At 29.9% G+C, this 24632-nt stretch overlaps 1 protein-coding gene across 2 annotated transcripts; it reads right to left on the reverse strand.

The window, feature by feature from the left end:
- Nucleotides 1-836: 836 nt before the first annotated feature.
- Nucleotides 837-22119, reverse strand: Tfb4 (transcription factor B4). 2 transcript variants are annotated; one of them, XM_087168446.1, is made up of 12 exons: nucleotides 21909-22119; nucleotides 18668-18744; nucleotides 17242-17348; nucleotides 16628-16752; nucleotides 15283-15345; nucleotides 13752-13810; nucleotides 11821-11895; nucleotides 10522-10575; nucleotides 8345-8413; nucleotides 7327-7462; nucleotides 3112-3148; nucleotides 837-2518 (listed from the first exon to the last, which is right to left on the reverse strand). In XM_087168446.1, exons 1-12 carry the CDS (start codon nucleotides 21925-21927, stop codon nucleotides 2446-2448), a joined length of 894 nt encoding a protein of 297 aa, XP_087024572.1. In that variant the 5' UTR covers nucleotides 21928-22119; the 3' UTR covers nucleotides 837-2445. The 2 variants fall into 2 exon arrangements, with proteins under 2 accessions (XP_087024572.1, XP_087024573.1); XM_087168447.1 differs by lacking the exon at nucleotides 21909-22119 and adding an exon at nucleotides 21130-21359.
- Between the last annotated feature and the right edge of the window lie 2513 nt (nucleotides 22120-24632).

Below are 24632 nucleotides of genomic sequence, written 5' to 3' on the forward strand. Positions count from 1 at the left end.
AAAAAATACATATTATTCTTTCTGAAATACATTCTTTAAAAAACACAATTATTCTGTATTTGAGTAAAAATTGATAATTTTATGGTAATTTCATGCAAAAAAAAAACTTTTAAAAATTATTTATTGATACAGTATTTAACAATGGCTGGGAGTTATTACACAATTGAAAATTATGAATATTTGTATACTTTAAAATTAAATTTTTTTTACCCTTATTAATTAAAAATAAATTAATATTAAAAATTATTTTTCGCATTGAATTTTGTTAAAATTTTTTTAAATTATCTATGGCAGAATTCTCAAAAATTTTTTAAAAAAAGTTTGGACTAATCTAACTTAACTATTGATACCATGTGTTTCATATCGCGTCTAACATTTAATATTTTAGGGCCACAAATCCTAATGTAAAGAAAAATAGTCTTGTTTATTTTTAGATGATGTCTCTTTTAGCTGTGTTGATTAACAGATACTTTAAATAAAGAACACATATAATTTATTAGACATATTTACAAGACACAATTGACAAACAAATGGAATCATCCAACTTATGTAATGTTAAACATTTAAAACCATCTATTATCATTATCTTAACATAAAGTACTTTTTCATATTTATTTCCATAGCTTAGAATGTTCCCTGCACAAATCAATTTTTTAATTTATTTTATTCAACGATTTAATCATGTGAACTTTTTTTTTACCAATAAAATGTAATTTTGTAAAATAATCATTGTTTTAATGAAGGTTTCGCAAACTCATTCGAAATGTTTGATAACTAATAAAAATCAATTAATTGTTTGATAGAAAAATGTTTATTCATCAATGAATAAAATGTGCTACATTACACAAAATATTTTTTATTTTCATATAAATAGAAATAAAGCTTCTTGATTTCATCAATTAAAAAATGTTCAATAATATAATAATGGAAGACTTGCTTTAAATTTGTCTGAAGGATTGAAACAAAATGTATACAGGGTGGCCATTCTCCAGATCAAAAAAAATTCCCTGAGTTTTCCAGAGTAAATTTCTATGCTCTATATGATACTGAGATTTATAAAAGCAACTTTTAATTATGCTGGGAGATTTCTATTCAATATTTAAAGTGGCAGAAGCATTTAGACAGTTAACTTTAAATATAATTTTAAAATTTTGACCACTAATATATTAAAAAAAAAAAAAAGCAATTATAGGAAGGCACGACTATTAAATTACTTACTAATGATAAATATATCACATCTTTATAGTAACTAATTCAAGAGAAAACTTACTTCTACTTCTTTCAAGAATCTTGATATTGGATTTTAAAATCGCATGAATATGAATCACGATTTTGGATTTCAAAATCGCGTGAATATGAATCGCGATATTGGATTTTAAAATCGCGTGAATATGAATCGCGATTTTGGATTTTAAAATCGCGTGAATATGAATTGTGCGGTTGGATTTTAAAATCGCGTGAATATGAATCGAGCTGTTGGATTCTAAAAACACGAAAATACAAATTGCGATATTGAATTTTTAAATCGCGTAAATAAGAATCACGATGCATAATTTTTAAATCACGTGAATAAAAATCGCAGTGAGTAATTTTTAAATAGCGTACAAATACGAAAAACAATATCTGATATTACAACTGCGTGATAACGAATCGCAAAATTGGATTTAAAAATTCGTGAATACGAATCGCGACGTTGGATTTTAAACTCGCGAGAATACAAATCGCGATATTGGGTTTCAAAAATGCTTAAATACAAATCGCGATATTGGATTTTTAAATTGAGTGAATAGGAATTGCTAGTACGATTTTTAAATCGCGTAAAAAAATTGCAACACGTAAGTTTTAAATCAGTTAAATACGAAAATCGATGATTGAAATTAAAATCGTCTGATTAAAAATCGCAATTTTAGCAGATTCCGGTGCAGTTCCTAATATTTAAAATTCCAAAAATCAGTCAGGCAAAAAAATAAATAAATAAATCAAATATCGGCGGTCGAAACGAAGCGCTTAGACTCCTTTCCACTCTGTAGCTGAAGTCGCAGTAATCCGACTATCATTCGGGCGGCTTGGGTTTCTCCAATAGGACTTCCCAAAAATTTTAGTTTTTGGAACATGGTCGGAAATTTTCAAAATTGGGAGGGGAAAAAAACGGTTTTTCGCGGGGACACGAAGCATTCATTGGAGGATAATCAAGTGATGCTTGATCGCGATGAAGCAGATGCGTTTCGCTCCGAAAAACTAAACATAACGGAACGGGAAGAAAAGAGCGACGACGCGCGACAAAATTATTTTCCAGAATCGACGTGAAATTCCCTGAGAATTCTCGGTTTCCAGACTGAGTGGCCACCCTGTGTGTAAAACAGGAAAAATAAATACAAATTTGAAGCAATTTTTTTTTTTTTTAAATAATGGAAAAATACAATGATAAGATAAGAATTTTTACAGTCAATGCCGTAAAGGAATTTGTCTTCTCTTCTTTTTTCCAATAGTAGGTAAAGCGCCTAATTTGAAAGCAGTCCTAAAAAAAGTGTAAATTAAGACATATCAAATATTTTAGTAAAACAAAACTAAAATTTATAAAATAGTCCTCAAAATTTTTTTAAAGTAGAAATTATTAAATATTATAATTAAACAATTAAAAATATTTTTAAATAAATAAATAAGAAGAACAGCAATTGGAACCAAAAACAAATTTAACACATTTTTTTAATTAAACTGCTTTTCATTATTTTATGTATAGGAGTACAATAAAATCTAATTTTACAAAAAAAACTGTTAAAATATAAACAAAATTTAGCAAAATTAAATTAACAAATCTTATGCAAAACATATACAATGCTACTCATGATACAAAATTACAAATAGCATACTAATTTTTATATTCATATATAACTATGAATAATCAACCAGAGTAAAATAAAATTAATTTAAAATTCTGTATAAAACTAAATATGAAAACAATTATTTAAAAAAACACTTTCTTGTACTATTTACAATTAGTTTACATTTACATAAAAGAACCAGCACTGAACATGGATAGTTATATAAAATCTATCTATCAATACAACTTTGAACATTTATAAAAAAATATGAATAAAAGGCAAGACTTACTGACAAGTTGAACAGATGGGGCTGAAAGTGCAGAAAACTATAAAAAAAATATTTTTGTAAGCATACATAAGTATTTAAATTAAAAATTAAGATTATTACTGAATAAAAATATTTAAAACCATAAATTTGTGTTTCAGAATTAGTAGTAAAAATTATACAGTTCAAACTCTCAAGAAAAAAAAATTATTAAACAGGGTACGTAGCTAAATCTTTCAACAAAAAATAAGCACGCTTAAAGTAATTTTTAAGCACTCAAAATATATTTTTGCTAAATACATTAACAAAATGCAAAATGATTTTCAAAGACTTAACGCGATCATGATAAAATAACTAGTTTCTGACAAAGAACTCTTTTCTTGATTATATTAGCCGCCATAAAAAGATCAAGAGATTTTTCTGTTCGATTTCAGAGGGTGAAAAATGAAGCCTGACATAATGAATATCTTGCAAAACCCCGCTCAGTAGACACACATGCAGAATCCAAGTATTTCATCAAACATGATTGACGCTATCATACGTTTTGGACTGACGGTAGGCTGAAATGGATTGTGGTTGAATGAATTGTGAAAACGCTGAATAGAACAAGGTGAAAACCACGCTTCTGCATAATATGCAGCAAAAATCGACATGGTAAAGGAAAAATATATAATTTTCGAAAAGGGAAAATTAAGCACTTTTTAGAAACATCCCATGAAAAAAGCACCTTTAAGGGCTTTTAAGAAACGAAAATAAGCACTTTTTAAAAACGCCACGCACTATGTTAAAATAAATTACAAAATAGGGGAAAAAATAAGCACTGTTGCAGTGCTCGCCACTCTCACCAGTCTTTCCGCTAGCATGGCGAGTTAAGGTTTTCAGGCAAAAGCAACCCTATGATAAATATTCTCTATCAGGTGAAGAACTGATCTTTACTTTTTACTACCTCTTTGCTAGCTAGCTTGGTCGTAGGAAGACTGATAATGTTTCAGTTTGTAAATGTTATACCAACGTTATGTTTGTTAAAGCTTTACTGATGTTTTGAAAAAAATGTTCTAAGAGAAATTAATATTTCATATTTTTTTCACTGTCATTACAATTGTATGTAATAACAATAAAATTAGTTGAAGATAGCAGCACAATAACAGTTGAAAATTATTAACGTAAAATAAACATAAAAACAATTTCACTTTTAATTATAGATTTGATATGGGGGTAATTGCTTTGTATGGGGTACACATGCTAAAATAGATATAAAAACAGCTGAACTTTTAATTATAAATTTGATATTGAGGTAATTAATTCTAAAAATGCCATAACTGTTTTATTAAACTATATTTTATTATTAGCAGTTATTATTATTAGAATTAATTAGAAATTCTCCAATTTAAATTGTTAATAGTTTGAAACTGTTGATTAACATTCATTTGTTAAAATAAATAAATAAAAACTGAAGGAATACGAACTCAAAAAGAAGAATGAAAACTAAAAGTAAAGAATGATAAAAGTGTTAGTAATCATACCAATAAGCATTGCAGTCAGGGGAAAAAGGATTAAAACGTAATAAAATAAAACAAACAAATGGTTCAGTGAAATTGTGTAATGATGAAGAAGGTTGTAGCAATACAACAAAGGAAAGTTTTTTTTGTTGTTTTTTATGTAAATAACTTATCTATTTATAATTTGAATAATTTTATCTTTAATATAACTAATCGAATGCTTTTCTAAAAACACAGTTTTAATTTTTTCTTTCTTTTTTTTTGTAATTTAAAATATTTTTTGCTATCTCTCCTAACAGAAAAGCAAAAGATAACATGGGATGTCTATTTTATTTTAAACATTTCTGAGGGACATGGACTTAATTTTTAATTTGCTCAATATGTTTTACATCAGGGATAGCAAGTTTCTACCACACTGGAAAAGAAACCACCTCAAAAGAAACAGGTTTCTTCTAACCAAATGGAAAAAACTATTTGTCAAAAAGAAATATGAAATATTTAAAGAGTTTTTAAACACAGTTTATAGTTGCAATCTACTTTAAATAATAGTATTAATTTTTGAGCTTTTTAACATATTATTTTTAAATAAGCAAAAACTAAAAAGAATTTCTAAAAAGAACTCTGGAAATTTTTTTTATTTTATAAATTTCTTAAAAAATTAAGATAACTAGATTTTCAATGTTTTATATTAAGGAATAAAGTAAAACTTTTTTAGATTTTATAATTATATGAAGTACTCTTGAAGCAGCATAAGTGAATTTTATTAATATCACTAAATTTACAAATCACATGCTTAACATAGATACTATTAAAAACACATTATGAATTCTCAATTACAAATAGCTAATTTTTATAATCAAATAATGTTAAGTATGAATACTTAAACAGAGTCTTCAAAAAATATGATATAAAGATTTTAAAATTCTCCATAAAACTAATAAATAAAAAACAAAAAAGTAAACATGATACACATTACATTTTTCACTACTATATTAAATTTAATTTGTTTGAGTAATTTTTGTAAAACTTATTATTAAACGATTGTATTGGTCATATTCCGTTTCTTCCATTTTGTCTAGTTTCTTCCACTTTTGTCTGGTTTCTTCCAAAATATGATATAAAGATTTTAAAATTCACCATAAAACTAATAAATAAATAAGCAAATAAAGTTTTTTATTAAAAAAAAAAAGTAAATGTCATACACTTTATATTTTTGTTACTATATTGAATTAAATATGTTTGAGTTTTTCTTGTTAAACGATTGTATTGGTCATATTTAGTTTCTTCCATTTTGTCTAATTTCTACAACTGCCCTGGAAAAAAACATGTTTTTTTTTTCAAACAAAATTCCAATCCTATTTAACAAAGATATTTTTGTAGAAAATCATTTCTACAAAAATTTATAAATTGCAGATTTATTTTTGTTTGAAATAATACAGATTTCCATTAGCAATAAAACTTAAAATTGTTAAAAAAAATTTAAGAAAACTTCATATTTTCTTTTTATTTTGTAACAATCAAACTGGAAGTATTTTTATTAATAATAGAAAATTTAATTATACAAAAAATTAAAAAACAAATTTGTAATAAATAGTTTAGCTTTTCTTTTGTTCCATAATGACAAGATAGTCGTCAGTAGAGGTAAGCAGAGGTTCTGTATGTCTTGTTAATGTATTGTGAGTAAATTATAAGACATATTAAAATTATTTACCCTAAACCGTTTTTTTTTTTTTTTTTGACCCTCTATTTAATCAATCATCATAATTTGGTTTAAACCAACCAACCCAAAATCATACATTAGCTTTTTGAGAAAGAAAATGTCACTAAATAAATATATCAAGGAAAATTTCTTTTGAAATTCGAAGTTTTTTCAATGAATAATTATAACATAGGTTAAAATTATTCTATTTGAATCTCATTAACACATAACTGTTACGGACAATTTTACGATGGGTCATTGTCCAGGCATATTGCAGACATTTTTGTAAAAGGGAAGAAAAAGTATTTTTCTGACCTGTGGGAGTCTTGTAAACATTCATTTTATTTTTACTGTATTGATCTAGCTGTAGAAAAAATAAAATGAAAGCATAGGTAATTGCTGTGACACAGCAGTAAATTTTACAAAGAGAAAAAAGCTGGGTAGTTATAAAGTCTAAAAACATCTAAAAAATATCTGGCTAACAAAGTCATGAATAAAAAAAAGTATAATGCGATAAACTAAAAATAAAAGCAGGAGACAATTTATGGAACAACAGAGAGTTGTTGATTTTTGATGAGAATAGTTTTTGTTTTTTAATTTGTTCACACTAAATCGTTACCGGTTTTTCCATTTATTTTGCAAGGTTATTACTAATTCGTTATGGCTATTTTAATTTTGTTTAGTTTATGAGTGGTTGTCAAATAAATGTGTTTTTATAAAAAAAGAACTGGTAGGAAATATAAAGGCTAAAATATCTGGCTAACACATGAATAAGAATAATATATAACGAGATAAATTAAAAATAAAAGCACGAGACAATTTATCGAACATCAGAGTTGTTGAGTTTTGAATGAGAACGGTTTTCGTTTTTGAATTTAAGGTGTATATTAAACTGTTACGGGTTTTTCCATTTATTTTGCAAGGTTATTACTAACCAGTTATGGGTGTTTTAATTATGCTTAATTTATGTGTGGTTGTCATATGCGTTTTTATAAAAAAGAACTGTTTCTATAATATAGCTTGCTTTGTTACAGTACTTACTGGATAAACATACTGAACAAACGTATCCAATTTCAGTTAAATTTCTATGACAAAAACAGGCAGCTCGATAATCAACATGCACCCTGGATGGCAGTATCATTTTTTTCCTGGTTTCTAAAGATGGCAAAAATATCCACTAAAAAAATCAAATACGTAGGCATTATTTTAAGTACTGGTATTAAATAACATCACAAATACATTTCACAGAATCAAAAATGATAGAAGCTACAGTCAATGTAAAATGTCTCTCAACTTGATTTGTTTAAACGTTCATAAGTAGTTAGTAATGCTACCACCATGGTAGCAGCACAGTATTTTAGAATTACTTAAGAGTTAAGGTTTTACGATAGATTATATAATAATATTGACTGTACCCCATAACAAGAATTAATTGTTGCAGCTCATTCTTGATACCTGTAAATGCCATTGGGAAAAAAACGTTAGCTTTACAATTATTTTCATTCACTTTGACAAATGGGGGGAGGGAATCAAAATTAATCCATATAACTCTGATCTAAATTTGCAATAATGAAAGAGTAATTTGGCTTAATTCAGTGAAGATCTAAATGCAAGATAGTCATAAACCAAATTTTAATAAAAAGTGACATTTGTACATAAAACTAACCTTAGTAATCCTTCCAGATTTTTATACAGACAAAATATTACGACATTGAAACTTATGTAGCCGAAATACAGTGGGATAGAATTTTATGATAACAAACTATTGTGACATAGTATTTCATGCTGACAAACTATTGTGACATAGTATTTCATGCTGACAAACTATTGTGATATAGTATTTTATGTAGACTAAATGATAACTAGTACATGGAAAAAGTTTTATTGCAAAATTTACTGTAGCATTTATTTATCTTATATTTAGTTATTTTAAAATAGACCACAAATAAACGGAAGAGTACAGTTTATATTAAAAATTAATAAGAACAAAATGAATAATAAATAGATGCTATAAAATATAATATTCAAAAGAACAGTTAAATAAATTTTGTGTGATTACCAACAAATATTGTAAAAGAGCAGCTGTATTTTGAATTTTCAAATACATTCCTCCAGTAATATCACACCCCTGAAAAAGATTTTAAAAAATTATACAGAGTTTAAAGAAAACTTGTTTATTTAATGCTCTTTAATTTAAGTAAATAACCATGACAACAATTCTGATACCCATACCAGCAGTTTCACAGAAACCTTGGGTTACGTGAAAACCCATCAGTTATTTTTATGAAATTGTCCAAGTAACATACAATAAAAAAGAGCAAAATTTTGAAAAAAAATATTTTAATAGCAATACATTGAATAAATTATGAAAAGGACATGCATTCTTTATAAACATTTTCATTAGATTTTCCCACCAAATTATTAAATCAAAATAAAATAACCTAATTCCAAAATAAAGAAATATATTTCTCCAATAACCATTCTCAATATTTTTTAAGATTCCTTATTCATTTTTATTTCGAAAGAAACATAGATTTATTTTATTAATTTTTAGCTTATGAATACAACAAAAACAGTTTCACAACTGCAGTAGATGCTGCTTCAGGCCTATTAATAATTTCCTCTGTATTATGATGGTGATCGTTTTAAATTTATTAGTAGATTTGTACAAATAGCATTATTGATTTTTTGGCCATAACAGATACATATTAATTTGGATGTAATAAAATGATAATTGTCTCAGAGAAATAAATAAATAAAATCGTTTAAGAAAATTGATTTATTAATTATTGAAAATGGCCATAGTTCAAAAATATAAAAATAATAAATAAAAGAAATCCCTTAAAGGGATCAAGATAAAACATTCTCTTACACCGAGAATTTTTAGTTAGCACTTTTCATATTTTAATGGTTGGGACTGGGATGTCCAAAAGGGCATCCCCAATCGCCAAAAATTGGAAATTGAAAGTGAATGATTTGTTCCCAATGGACAGTTAGGAGCATGGAAGAGATCTAAGGTTGGTGATTTATCCAATGAGTCTGCATTAGTATTGAAATTGAAAGTTAGCCGTTACATTGATTGATCAGAAAAGAATAAAATATTATGTTTGCTTTTTGTACATTTTAATAAAAATTAACTAATTCATTTGATTTAGTTATGATTTGATTAAGAATGATTTAAAAATTATAAGTTTAAGAAATTTTAAAAGCTAGGAAATATGTCATGCTTATTGTGGTATTGCACTCTGTTAGAGTACACTAGTACCCTGTAATATAATATGTTTCTACTTTTTAATTTCATAAAAATGTAAAGTCTTTTTAGAAACTTTTCAAGATTATTTTTTAATCCTTAAGTCCATTCAAATCAAAAGAGTCTAAAATAAAAATTTCGAAACCATCATTAAAAATAGTAAATTCAAAAGTCTCAGAGATAGAAGGGGTGCTCAATAAAGATATCTTGGTCAGTTATTTAGATCAGAAATTTACAGTTCCACAAAGCAGTTAACTTTCAACAAACCATGCGGCATTAAAAAACAAAGATGACCTCCATGTGCATGGTTTGATAACGTTGAAAAAAATTTGAAAACATTAAAAATGACTAGTTGGAAACAACATGCATCTCTGATGCAAAAAGCTGGTTGGAACAATCCTGGCCTCTTCTGGGCTGTAGTACTAAGAAGAATAATTTGGGTAATGGCATTGTCAAAATTTATAACATAAATGAGAGAATGATAAAAAATATTGTCGGATTTTTTTTTATTTTAGGGATTTCACTTTTTTTTAAATAAAATAATCAGTATGATTAATTTTTATATTTCATAAAGAGAGGTTTTTTTCAAAATCCTATATCAAACTTAGCCACCTTTTATGAGTAACTTCTTAAATGTTTCGTAATGTATGTTTTGGAATTTCATTCGACTGCGGGTAAATTAAGAGCCATTTTAATTTATTTCAACTGTATTAAATTATCAACTTTGATCCAGTTAATTATTTTTTTTTTAAATGAACTGTGCCTTCTAGAGAAAAATGAATTCAAAATTATCTTTATACTTTTTTCAGCTACTTCATTCAATAATAATGCATACTTTATAAAAGTTTCATTTTTATATAAAAAGTAACATAGCTGGATTGATTACTATATTTTTTCTTATATTTAATTAGATTATCAATGCTTGAATGCATTTTTTTTTACAAATAAATTTATTTATTTATTTTTGTAATTAAACATTCCCTCACCTGTTGCAGCAAGCCTGAGTCTTTTTCAATAGCACAAGCATCAATTAATATACCCTATAATAAAAATTGAAAAAAAGAAATTAGTGCACACGTCTAGAAAGTATATAATGCATTAGAGTGAAAAAAGAACGAGTATGAGAAGACCAATAAAGTAACATCATGAACAACTAAATAAAAAAGAGCGTTAAAGAATTTTGCACAAGAAGGAAACATGTCTAAATTATTTATAAACTTATTTAATTTTATTTTTACTACATTTGCACACTGACAATCCAAGAAAATATTAATCTTTATATAGATATTTGTTTATTTCTAATGGCAGATTATGAACAGTTACAGCAGAAAACAATTAAAAGAAAGAACACAGAGTACTACAAAAAATGCTGAAACATGAGTTCATTAATCTAACATATCTCTAGCCTCCCAATAACGCTCGGAGAGAAAAGTATTGTCCACAGCAGGACAGTGGAGTAGATGTGTGGAGTCCATGACCTGTCCAGAGCTGCACAGAGTGCTTATCTGAGAAGGAACAATTTTGAGTCTATAAAGATGGTTTCTTAGGCAGTCATGCCCCAGTAGCTAGGCGGAATTCAGCCACTGCTCTACACCTTGGGCCATTACACAAATTTGGAATGGCATTTTTCCAGGACTTTTGGGAAACAGGGTTATAGAGATCTTCCTGAGCACTGGCTTTAATAGATATTTCAATAAGATTTTTAATAGTATGGAAGGGCATAGGATGAGAAATTCTTAGCATAATTAAAGCACCCTTTTTAACCAGGAAGTCGGCTTTCTCGTTGCCTGGAACTCCACAGTTGGCACGAACCCACTGGAATACTATAGTTTTCTCAGGTGATGCCAGGTTTTTAAGATGATAACAGCAATCTAATATGTCCTGTGCTATGGGATTATTGTCAGAAACGATAGCCAACAGAACAGCTTTAGAATCATTGAGGATAACAGCTCTTGTAAATTTTTCTATATGGCATTGCAGGTTTAGGCTTTTTATATATATATATATATATATATATATATATATATATATATATATATATATATATATATATATATATATATATATCCATCCTAGTTAAAGAGAGAATAAAATAAAATGGGAATTTTCTCTAAAGGTTAGAAAGTCAGAAGAATCTCATGCCTGACGGATGTAAATAGAACAGTAAAGCTTTTCTAATGTGATCGTGAAAAAATATGCTAATAAGCTTATTGCTTATTACAAGCATTGATTCAAATTTATCTTAATTTATTATTCTATATCTAATAAAAGTTACAAATATTTACTTCTTTTTGAGCAGCAAAAAATACATTCATAAAGTTCATATACTGAGAAGCGCTATCTCCTGATGCAGTCACTACCTAAAAAATAAAATTAATTTTATTTTTTAAAAATATTGATTATCAGTATTGGTAAATATTTCAGCTTAGAATACAACGATAGACTGTTTAAGTCTATTTCAGATATTAATTTCAAAGCAAGACTGAAAAAAAAACATTAATATTTAATTCACTAACCCTTTACCCAACAAATATAACATTTATAATTCACTAACCCAATAATGAATTATTCAATGTAAATGAACAAATAAGCAGATGTCAAATTCTATTTCTAAATCTTCCTTCTATAATTCCAAAATTCATCAATATTATAATTTTGTAAAGCCTTTTAAGTTTTCATCTGTGATCAATTTATTTCAATAGGTAATCTGTTTCCATTGGCCTATCATTCCGTAAGGCTCATTTTCAATAAATCACCAAAAATGGAGCTTTCCCTGTGCTCTGAAGCAACTGTTACTGTTTCATTCTTTACTATAACTTACTCGAAGTCGTGATGGCTCCGGGGATAGAGCATTCGAATTCCAATGAGCCGAACCTGGTTCGAATCCCAGTCGATATAAATTCTGCATCCGGCTCGCACCGATCACTGTGCTGACGTAAAATATCCTCAGTGGTAGATGGATCATGGGTTAGATTCCCCTTGCCTTTCAGGCTAACTATGTGTTTTTTTGTGTGGTTTTCCTCTCCATGTAACGCAAATGCTAATTAGTTCTGTCAAAAAATACGATGGCACATTCCTCCCAATACTTAGTCCAGGAGTTCCCTTGTCTTCTGGATTGAGTTCAAAATTACAAGGCTATGGAGTTGAACATTAGTAGTCATAAACCCGAAAATTGGGTCAGCTGTTCAACAATGATTATAAAATGTAACTTACTCTTGATTGGTTAAAAGGGAGATTTCCTTGCATTTTTAACAATAGCCACTTTTTAAAATTTGTTGCCACTTGAAAATTTTAATTAATTAAAAAAAACTGTTAAAGGCATTTCTTTTGAAGCATTTTTTTAAAAATAAACAATACCAAGTTCATTGCTAAAATGAAGACGAAAGTTCAAGAAACAAGTGTGGAATAAAATTATTTTCAGAACATCATAAAGCATTGATAACACTTTCATACACATTTGACGCATATTTGACCAAAAAAAATGGAGAATGGGTAGCAACCGGCAGACGATTTTTTAATTTCCATTTGTTCTATAGTAGAGCCTCTATCCATCATTCAGGCATCTTTTGTTTCCCTGCCTGCCTCATCTTGCTTTAATGGTCTTGTCACAAATGCCATTCTTATAATTTTAGTAATGCCTGATTAGATTGTTTTTATTAACTTGCAGAAGTAACTACAATAAATTATGTAATACATTTTTTCAACTAAAATTTTTTATACTTATAGTAAATTTATTAATTTTCAAGTTCCAGTAGAGTTTGAAGACATGCTTGTAGTATTAGCCGATTAGAGCAACCATATTTTTTTATCACCAGAAACAATAAACAAAAAAAGATTAAAAAATGAAAATACTATTGATAAATTACCAGGAGTTCACTATAAACAGGACAGTGGAGGCACAGTAGGCTTTCACTCAAAAATTATTCTTTCAAAACTATTTTTACTCACAAATAGAAACATAGCAACGAGTAATAAAATTTCAGTTCCTAAAAAGTATTTATTTATTTCAGTTTTTTTTTTTTTTTTTTTTGAAAATTCATATTATTTGTCAGCTTAATATCACAAGGCATTTTTCACAATTGTATTTTTTTAAGATCTTTTTTTTTAAATTATCTTTTAAGCCCTTCAGTTAAAAAAAGTACTGATTTTAGAGAAAATTAAAAGAAATAAAAATTATAACTTAAAATTTTGACCAAAAAGTTTAAAACAAACTTACTAAAATCCTGGCTGGAATCTTTTTTTCTGTAATCTCCAGTTTTCTTGAACGATGGATATCTTGTTAAGTTAAAAGTAAATATTACAATATTTCGTAACACACAACATTTTACCTTCTTGAACAAAAAAATACATTGCAAAACACTCAAACCCATATGTAGTCTAACACAAAACCAACTGCCACCCAATTACCAGTAATATTTCGTTTTTATAGATTAAGTGATAATAGAGTTAATAAATTTCATTTTTTAATTGATTAAACTCTTCCCTTATTCTGATAGCTGCAAAAAACTCAATCAGTAAAGCATTTCTTTACAATCTATTCACAATGACTGGACACTAGTCCACATCACGCAGCTATTACCAAGCATCTAGTCCTGTTTCCTTTCTTTTAAAGAACATGGTAGGGATACCACTGAATTTTGACCGCAGTCAGATGATATAGGCAGTGTCCAAGCCAATAAACCTCTCACCAGATTTGCATACCAGAACTAACAAGAGGATTTTCAGGGCAGATCAATTGCTATTTTAACATTAAATATGTGAATTTGCTAGTAAAGACAAGTTCACTATAATGACAATTCTATTTGCCATCATAACAGACTTCTACAGTAATTTGGAAAACGCATATTTAACTATAGTTACTTAGTATCGGGTACCTGGACATATGGGTATTCTCGGAAATGAGCTGGTTGATGAAGCAACACAGGCTGGCTCCTGTGCAATTTTCTGGGGTCCTGAACCAGATTTGGGAATCTCTCTCACATCATTCAGGGTATCGATATTCAAGTTCCATGGCAAGATTGCCCGTGAGCAATGGCGCAACTCGGATGGTCAGAGACAAGCTAAAGAGCGGAATTGTGACTGTCCCAGTGTGCATCAAAAAGAGCTTCGTAAGCTAAACAATACAGTTCGAGGAAAATCATTGCCCTTCTCACTGGACACTATACCCTCAAGAGACATGGTGGGTGTTGTATCTGATTCTCTTTGTCGAGGGTGTCATCTTGAGGTGGAGACTTCACGACATACTTTGTGATTGTGAGGTCTATTCTGCTCAAAGATTTGAGCATTTAGGGCAACATTGCATTAAGGCCTGAGAACAGCAAGATATTAATCATGATTTAATTGTCATTAATCATGATTTAGGGTTGTTAATCATGATTTAGGGTTTGGATAAAATATACCTCTGGGCGACGTGACCGACTCTTTGAAGTTGCCCAACCTCTCTAAGTCATAGTTACTTAGCACAAATTCTGCTAAATTTAAGTGCTGAAATGACATTTTAAATAAATAACGCTTAAAAAATAAGCATAATATGTGGTTTATAAATGAGGAAATGAATATATCTTAAATTTATTTCTATGATCTACTGAACTTTCAAAGTGATCCTTGCTAATTATGAAATAAATATTCAAAATTGAAAAAAATATGTTTTCTCTCTAAATTAAGAACATAAATTACAAGTTTAAACTAAGTTTACACAGTTCCAATATTTATTCTAGAGGTTTTAATGTAATACTTTGCAAGGATACAACATAAGGCCATCGTCATTGCACCAGCTATTAGAGATTCCACATATATTTCATTTTCTATAACTAAAAGAATTAAAACGTTAGTAAAATAATCAATTTAATGTAAATTGTATCAATATTAGTCATAAAATTTATTCATTCACTATTATACAATTAATTTATACATCATTAAAAGGAAAGAATCATAAACCAAACACTGTCCCGGACTGGCCATGCTGTAAGGCTATGGCATAATCCTGATTTTTCACAGAACAGGACTATTTAGCTGCATATGGACATAGCTTGCTGTCTAAGCCACATTGTTTCCTCTGTTGTGGGCTTTTTCCTTTGGATGGCCAGAGTAGAACTTTGTATGGAACTTCGTAGAATGGAACTCCAATGTAGAACTTTTTATGGAACTTCGATAGACAAAGATATTAAAAAAATAAGGAACGTCTAATGAGAAAATGAATTTTACGGTACTGCTTTTATCCTTCCTTATATTCTTCAGTTTTTATAGCCAACTTCTGCCATTGGAAATAAACAAATAAATTTCCACATGCGATTACTCTGACAATAAATTGGTTAAAAAAAATTTAAATTTTTTAAACCATTCAGGGAGTACATTTTTGAAATAAATGATATAAGCTAGAGCAATTTTAAAAATATTTCATTATTTTAAAAAGTATCAATACGTTCCTTGGGTCAATATTTTAAAACTAAAATTTTTGATTTTTTACAAGATTATTGAAATTTCAATGTTAATTTTTAAATATTTCAACATCAACATCAAGAAAAGGTATAGTTGCTTCTAGGAAGATATTCTTTTTGCAATTTTGAATAGTGAGGCTTTTTTGTTACACCATCCACATTGGCAAGTCGAAAAACACCTTGCTATACCGAAAACCAGTCCATCCATGAGATGAGCTAAAATTTGTTAATATAAGAGTAATGTTTTTTAAAGCACACTGTGCAAGTACACTACAGCCTTTAAATTTAGGTATAATTTTATGCTTATAAAAGCACTTCAGAAAAACTGATTTGTTGATATCTTGAAAAACTTAAAACAGGCAAATCGGCTTCAGCTGATGTAAAAATGTCAATTCTTGCCATCAAGAATTCAAAATTACAAGGCTGAGTTGAAGAATGGTAGTTGCAAACCAAAAATTGGGTCGGCTGTTTAACAACGGTTATAAAATTTCCTCACCTCCGACAAAGAAAGTTTACCTTAGTTTTTCACAGAACTCATTGCAGGAGATAGCTAACAAAACTATTACATATTTAGGCATGCAGCCCTTCAAGTGGCCCTTCACTCAATGTTAGGACCAGTATCATAAAAATGAAAGAGAAAAAATCTTATACCGACCTTGGAGTATGAGCTTCTTTACACTTGCTATTACTGCATTTTTAATGTCAGCAAAGAGTTCATACTGGCCATCAGTAGGCTTCAAGCCTTCCAATTCGGAAGAAGGTAATGGATATAAATAGGCACTAAAATGGAACGAATATTATCCGATGTAATAATAAGTTTTAAATAATTTTTAATTACTGGCATTAAACTGCATCATTCAATACAAAGCATTTTTATTAGTTTAGTTTTATTACTTTTCTTTTGTATTCAAAATCACAATTAGTCAAAGGTTGGACATTGAAATCTGAATATTTTTAACATTCAAGTAAAAGCATTTTAAACATAAAAAATATAACATGCTTTTACTTCAAAAACCTGTTATATTTTTTCACTTTCAAAATACTTACAATCTATATTAAATTAAACACTAACATGCATCAATGCACTAACATGCATCCAAATAGACTTATTCCACTTTCGAAAATAACGACTGATTACCAGGTTTGTTTCTAGAAACAAAACAAATAACAAAAGTAAATTATGAACAGAGAGGGTTCTCAAAATAATAGGATTATAAAAACTATTTTCCACAATTTACCTAGAAAAGTTAAATCACAAAAAAAATTTACCTTTTTCTAGTATGACAACCGATAATAGCCAGCTTATTTAATGGATTCAACATAATATGAGAGCTACAAAAACTAATGACAGCATCTAAGCAATGAGGCATAATGCACTGAAAAATAATAAGAAACATTAATCAGGGTGTGTAGCCAAATCTCTCAACAAAAAATAAGCACCTTTAAAGCACTTGTTAAGCACTCAAAAAATATTTTAAGCACTATATACAAAATGCAAAATGAGATCTTTACATGATCATGATAAAATAACTAGTTTCCGACAAGCTCTTTTCTTGATTATAAGCCACCATAAAAAGATCGAGAGACTTTTGGGTTCGATTTCAGAGGGTGGAAAATGAAGCCTGCATAGAGAATATCTTGCAAAATGCAGCAGAGTTGCACACGTGAGTGCAAGAATCTCATTATACCCAGCTCCGTCAACCCACATGCGGACTCCCGAGTATTTCATCAAAAATGCAACATGATTGACGCTATCATGCGCTACAGTCTAACGGTAAGTTGAAATAGATTGTTGTTGAATGAATTGTGAAAATGTTGAATAGAACAAAGTGAAAACCACACTTTTGCATAATACGCAGCGAAAATCAATGTGGTAAAAAAAAAAATCTCACTTTCAAAAAGGGAAAATTAAGCACTTTTTAAAAATACCCCATGAAAAAAGCACCTTTAAGAGCTTTTAAAAAACAAAAATTGAAAATAAGCACCCTTGAGCACTTTTTAAAATGCTACGCACCATGTTAACACTCGATTAGAATCAATATTGCGAATTTTCATGATAATTTCACTAACATATTTAATATGTTAGTGAAATTATTATGAAAATTTATAAAATAATTGTTTGATTTCACTTAGAAAGAAATATCCTTCACTTTAACCTTTAAAAATTTTTAGAACTTTTTTATTTAACTCCTTTGATTTTAGATGTATATTAAACTTCTAAAATTACCCTGGTGCATTGCAAAATGCTAGCAGCATTAGCTAAGAGCAAGTTATTTCAATAAGCCCTTGAGCACGCATATAGGCTGATTGTAATAAACCTAAAAATACTGGCAGGTTCAACAATATTAATATCCTTTTTAATTAGCTTTATGCATATAAGACACTGGCAAAAATTGTAAGAACTGAGTTTTCCAATAGTAATATATATATAAGTCTGGGTTTATTATGAGTTCAAAGAATATAAGGCAGATTTAAAAATACTGAAGACTTTTTTCAATTAATAATTCAATTTTCAATCAATAATTCTTTAATCAATCTAGGACACATAACATCATGTTTAATTTAGATAATCTCTAATTGAATTGATACACAAAGGGCTTAAAAATAGTGAATCAATTTTGACCTTTCTATTGCGATTCAATTGTTATTTACTATAGAAAAAAACTTGCATTAAGAAAAATGAAAAACAACATACCTCTCCATCTTTTATCATTTGGGGAGAAGGATTCAGATCAATCACAACCACGACCAAACTGCCATGTTCCTCATTTTCTAGAATGAGTTTTTGAATTCATTTAAAAATTCCACAACCAAAAAATATAAAACAAAAAATACTAATTAATTTTATTTTTTATAAGACTTGGTAGTATAGTTGGAAAATGAAACTGGAGTTTCCAATAAAGGATTTAAAAAAAAAAAAAAAAAAAAATTAAAAATAGCTGAGCTGTTTTTTTTATAAGAGCCTTATAACTTAAAAGAGTAAAAGAAAAAAATAAAAAGAGTACCCAAATTACTGTTTAAATTTACATTATTTTTGACATACATAATACTAATGCATAGATTTGAATTTCAAATAATTTTTTTTTTAAATTTATGATTAACTGCAAAAGTATGGTAATTTTTTGTGGACAGCAAATATGACAGTGTTCTAAGCACTAAATCCTTTTATCAGATCAACCAACTTTGAAATATATTTGCATAAAATTGAATACTTTAAAGTAGCAATACCCAACCACTGGGCTGTTTCACAAGTGGGCCATTAAATCCCCCCCCCAAAAAAAATATATTAACAATCTCTTGTAAATATGGACTCTCCACAAAATAATCTCTGGTAAATATGGACCCTACACAAAACAATCTCTTGTAAATACAGACCCTCCACAAAATATAATATAGTATTATAAGATTAAATTTATAAAACTCCTCAAAATATAGTATTCCTCCCCACTAAAAGGCGGCGCTGCAATTGTCCACCCAATCACACCTGTGAGATGATCCAATTTCAAGCAGGGGTGAAGGGAAGCATTTAGATGGGGTTATTGAGTATAGTAAAAATGAAAATCCATTAAAAATAAAGAATGAAATTATTAAAATTAGAAACGCGGTGCCCATAACTAATTAACGGAAATAATACAGCCTTTAGTAATAAATCATATTAAAAAGACATACAAACATAACAATAAGGACTCTCCACAAAATAATCTCTTCTAACTACACAGTGTTTTCACTACAGCGCGAGAATGCGAGAATCTCGCATATTTTTTTCTTTTCTCGCATTAAAAAATGATTACTGCGAAAAATTCGTGCATTCTATAAACCAATTTCAAAATTCGCAAATTTCTCACATTTTGAAAAAAATTTCTCATTGCGCCATTTAAAATAAAATCCGTTTCACTTTTCTTCCTGGATCTTTCATTATTTTCAACATCTGCCCCATTATCTAGCTTCCCTGTTTACCAGTATTGTTCAGAATCTTTAAGAACTACAGAACACCATCCCTCCGAACCTCTTTCAGAACGCATTTCTCTGCAACCACGTGTTTACTGTAGGTAAGGTTTCTTCATGTAAGACGTTCAAATTTTTTGCGCATTAATGCAAGATGGACAAATACCTTGTAAAGGCAATATCTTCTACTCCGAAACGGACAAATTAAAATGAAACAAATGTGGGTTGAAACGATCAAAACGAAACAAAAACGCATTTGAGTTACCTAATGAGAATAGCTGATGAAAAAGTAGATATAGAACATTTTCCATATGATGATGCAGCAAAAATATTCAATACTTTAAAGATTAGAAGATATTAAAAATGTATTATAATTGAAGAAATGATTTTTTTCATGTCTATTTGTGTTTTTGTTTTTTAATTTTTAGAAATCTCACTTAACTTTTTGAAATCTCACCCTGTTTTTGAGAAAGGGTGAGAAATTTTCACCCATTTTTTTTCTGCTATGAAAACACTGCTACAGTGCCTACACAAAAAAATCTCCTGTAAGTATGAACTTTCCTTAAAATAATCTCTTGTAAATACAGACCCTCCACACAATATTTATTGCAAAAATGGACTCTTCACAAAAATGTTGGGTACTTTTACATTTTGCCGGTGCAAGCAATAAAGTTGCTAATGAAAAGTCACTTGGCTTATGAAATTTAACTTCTTGACGTCTTTTTTTTCTTTAAAAATAAGAATAACTCAATTTACCTGCTCTGGAGAAATGGAAAAGTACCAAGTTTTGTTGTTAAATACAAAGTTTTAATGATGTCTTAAATTCAATATTTTAGAACTAAAATTTTATAAATTTAAAACTTGCTTCTTTTTTTACCTTTTTCTTTTTACAAAAAAAAAAGACCTTAAATATTATCAGAAATTAAAATTTTTCAAAATTTCATAAAATGGGCCTTTCACAAAAGTCTGGTACAACCCCTAATAAGCAAAACACACAGACCGGTTTTCAGATGTTCTTGGCTAAAATTATAATGACATTTGTTGGGCTTTCCGACAACCTGTTTATGTGAATAAGGTTTTTTTACTGATCAATTGAATGAGAGTGACTTGAAGCTAAAGTTATCCAATTTGAAATCAACTTTGAATTTACCTACAGTTATGACAGCAAAGAGAATACAATAAAGTTATTTTATTTTTCTAGTAACACAGTACCTTTTACTAATTACTGTTATATGTGCACGGTGTAAATTCGCTATTTGTAAATAATAGGTAACAAATTGGTCACTGTAATATTTCCAAGTATAAATAGTACTACTAATAAAATTATGGCATAATTTTTTCTTCACAAAACTCTAAATTTGTTAGCTAAGAAGGTTGGGAACGGTGTTTTAAAATATAGCTAAATTCATTCAAAACAGATGCTTTTCTTTAAAAATTATACCCTGCAAACACAGTACAAAGAGTTGACAAAACAAAGTATGTAAGTTCAGCAATATCTAAATGGGATATATTTAAATTATTTATTATTAAAACTTTGATTTCAAAGTAAAACATTTCTGAATGCACTCTCTTATTTTCTGCAATGATATTTCTGAAAATTACATGTGAAACAAATACGGGCATAAAAAAAAATCTCTGCTTCAAATATTGAAAATATGGATTTTATTTCCTTGCGGGAATAGAACGAAATAACATGAGAAGATATCCGTATCGGCTCCTAAATATACCACAACAATCACCAAGTTTTGACAATTAAAAAAGAAAATTAAAAAATTAATGCATTATGTGTCAGAGGAGGCGACAAACTTAAAGGGTTATAACTCCTTAACACCTCCGGGCAAACCACTACACATTTTTTAAACACTTTCTGCAAGAACTAAAATCCCTTGGCGATGCTTATTGGTGCAAACAGGTACAAATAAGGAAATACCCCAATAATATTAAAAAATGGTTTTTATAGTTGATTTCTATGTCTAAATTCATTTTATTACCACTCTCGGAATCAGCCATAAGCAATCAGCTTTACTTTGCAATTCAGCCTTAAGAACGTTTTGAATTTAAACACGCAATTAATTCCAGAAACGCTTAACAATACCCAAAAATTAATAAATTTTTGTAATTTTGCATTAGAATTGAGTATTGAGTGCGGCGAGCTAAAAGCACGACGAAATGTTTGTAGTAGATTAGATTTTAGAAAAGTGCAATGAGCTCTCTGCGTTAGCTTATAACTCTGTGTTTCTGTTAATGAAGCTTATGATTGAGGCTAGATAGCTAGCAAAGTTGTTGTTGTTGTTGTTGATTTACGTCGCACTAGAGCTGCCCAATGGGCTATTGGCGACGGTCTGGGAAACATCCCTGAGGATGATCCGAAGACATGCCATCACAATTTTGATCCTCTGCAGAGGGGATGGCACCCCCGCTTCGGTAGCCCAACGACCTGCACGCGAAGTCGAGCACTTTACGGTAGCACAGTTTAACGAGGACCAATACCGCACACCCTCGGTCCCTACGCAGACTGATCCAAGTAAATCACCCACGCGCACACTGACCGCAGCCAGTGATGCTTGACTTCGGTGATCTGATGAGAACCGTGTCTTAACGATCAGTCCACTGCGGGACTAGATAGCTAGCAAAATATGCTGCAAAAAGGCAGTAACGATTTGTGGCTTCAAAGAATTTGTAGAGGAATTGGAGTTTGGTTCAAGGATTGATGGATGGATTCTGAAAAGATAAGGATTGGATAAGTTTCTTGCGATCATTCTAGAATGAAGAACATTCCAGTAGGAAGTGATCATTCGTGTGGAAAAACTCTGCAGGACGGACAGTTTGGGGCTTTGTATCAATTTGCACTTTAGTAAGATCACATTATAGTTTGTCTGCTGTAAGAACTCCCCCCCCCCAAAAAAAAAGTCTGCTGCTATGGAAGCAAGAATAGCACATTTCAGGAAGGATAGCTTTTCTTCACTCTAGGGCGAACACAATTGACAGAAGAAAAAGATTCTGTTTCTTTCACCGACCCTAGCCTGTCCTAAACAATGACCCCACACCCCTACTTGAAATAGTCATACCTCGTTACCATAGTCACCTCCACGGGTTCAGGTGAATTGCTAAGGGAGTTCTTACTTTAGACAAACTATAGTCAGAAGAGATTTAGTTCTGAGCCTGGCGATTATAACATCAAGAGCTGATTAATGGACGGTGATACTAAAATTCATCAAGGTGAGGGAAGGAAAGGAAGTATTTTCAACCCTTCCACACTCTGGGTTCTTTATTGAACGCTTTCTTAAGGAAGACTTGGCTAAGATCTTCAGGTGATGATATGAAATAAAATTTTGGTTTAGCACATTTTGCAAGCTGATCTTCTTGCTCATTTTCTTTTATTCCTGCGTGCGATGGAACCGAAATAAATTAAAGAGATCTCACTGTCTGATTTGATTTGATCAAAGAAATTCCGAGGCTTTCGGGTGCCTTTAGTGAGATACAGAATCATCGAACTGCTGTCCGTTAAATAGATATAGTGGTCATTGCCTGAGAGCGCAAAGAAAATGCCAAAACCTTCAGCAGTAAAGACCGATGAATGTGAAGGAAGCTGACCTGAGATCGTGTGCCTCCTGGAAGGTATACACTTCCACTCTAATTTTGTATAATTGTTTAGATTCATTGGTTACCAGAATAGTACAAATTGAGAGATTCTGAGAGCGAAATTTTTCAAACGCAGCTGGAACCTGTAGCGGGAGTAAATTTTTAGTTTGGAATGATAAATTATCAAAATAAATTGAAACATATGGAGTGTGGTATATTGAAATATATTCTTGCTGGTCATCCATCTATGCATGAGTGGTATCATTTTGCCTTGTGAAAAGCGAGATGGAGGAAAATGTAGGTAATTTTGCTACAAGCCATTTATGTAATGAAGAAGCCATTTATATCGTGAAGCTAGTGTACTCACTTCTTTCAGAAGGAATGAAGTGGGCATCCATCGAGGCAAGCGAAGGGCAGCATTATATAAATCGTCTAAGGTTCGTAGACTGGTCTGACTGGAGAAAGAAAAGATGCAACTTCCACAGTCAAGAGTTGACAATTCGGAGCACGTGATCTGATTGAGTATCCCATTGCGTGCTAGAGATGCAATGAAACATAGAAAGTTACTTTAGGATTTTTTGTTTTAACACCCTGGAGTAGTGAAAAGTCATGTTGCTAGAGAAAAGTAGGCCGAGAATCCGAAGGTTTTTGATACAAGGGATGGGTTTGTTGAAAATGTTGAGACTGAAATTGTCAGCAATTCGTCTTCTAGAGAAATTAATGGCGGCACTCTATTCCGGGACCATTTCAAGATTCCAATCCTTACACCATTTCTCAATTTGGAGAGAGCATTTTAGGTTTCACATCGTAACTGGTTTCAGCGAACACAATAAGGTAGATATCGAGCCCAAAAAAAGGAAATTTTTGTGTATGTCGCCGGGGAGAACAAGATGGGGATCAGGCAGCACTTTCCGTCATCGAATGGCTATTCTTCTGTGTTAGACAAAATTGTGAATGAAAAAAAAAACAGCTCTACCAGTAATACCGGATTTATAGAGTTTAAGGATCAAGGCTTCCTGGTTGCAAGCACTATGGGTGTCTAGAGAGCAGCAAATTACATATTGCTTTTTGTACCGAGCCCGAAAGACTTCCGTGATTGAGGACGAATACCCAAATCAACTCTTTTAAATGGA

Source organism: Parasteatoda tepidariorum, chromosome 7 (genome assembly GCF_982258835.1).
Source record: "Parasteatoda tepidariorum strain Cologne lab strain chromosome 7, Ptep-v5.0, whole genome shotgun sequence".
Lineage (NCBI taxonomy): Eukaryota > Metazoa > Arthropoda > Arachnida > Araneae > Theridiidae > Parasteatoda > Parasteatoda tepidariorum.

What these genes read in the sequence shown, in the direction of transcription:
- Tfb4 (XM_087168446.1), bottom strand. An exon ending in AGATTCCAGCCAGGATTTTA is followed by an intron (nt 11,896 to 13,751) that starts GTAAGTTTGTTT and finishes TTTATTTTTTAG; the next exon opens with GTAGTGACTGCATCAGGAGA. An exon ending in TTTTTGCTGCTCAAAAAGAA is followed by an intron (nt 10,576 to 11,820) that starts GTAAATATTTGT and finishes TTTTTATTATAG; the next exon opens with GGTATATTAATTGATGCTTG.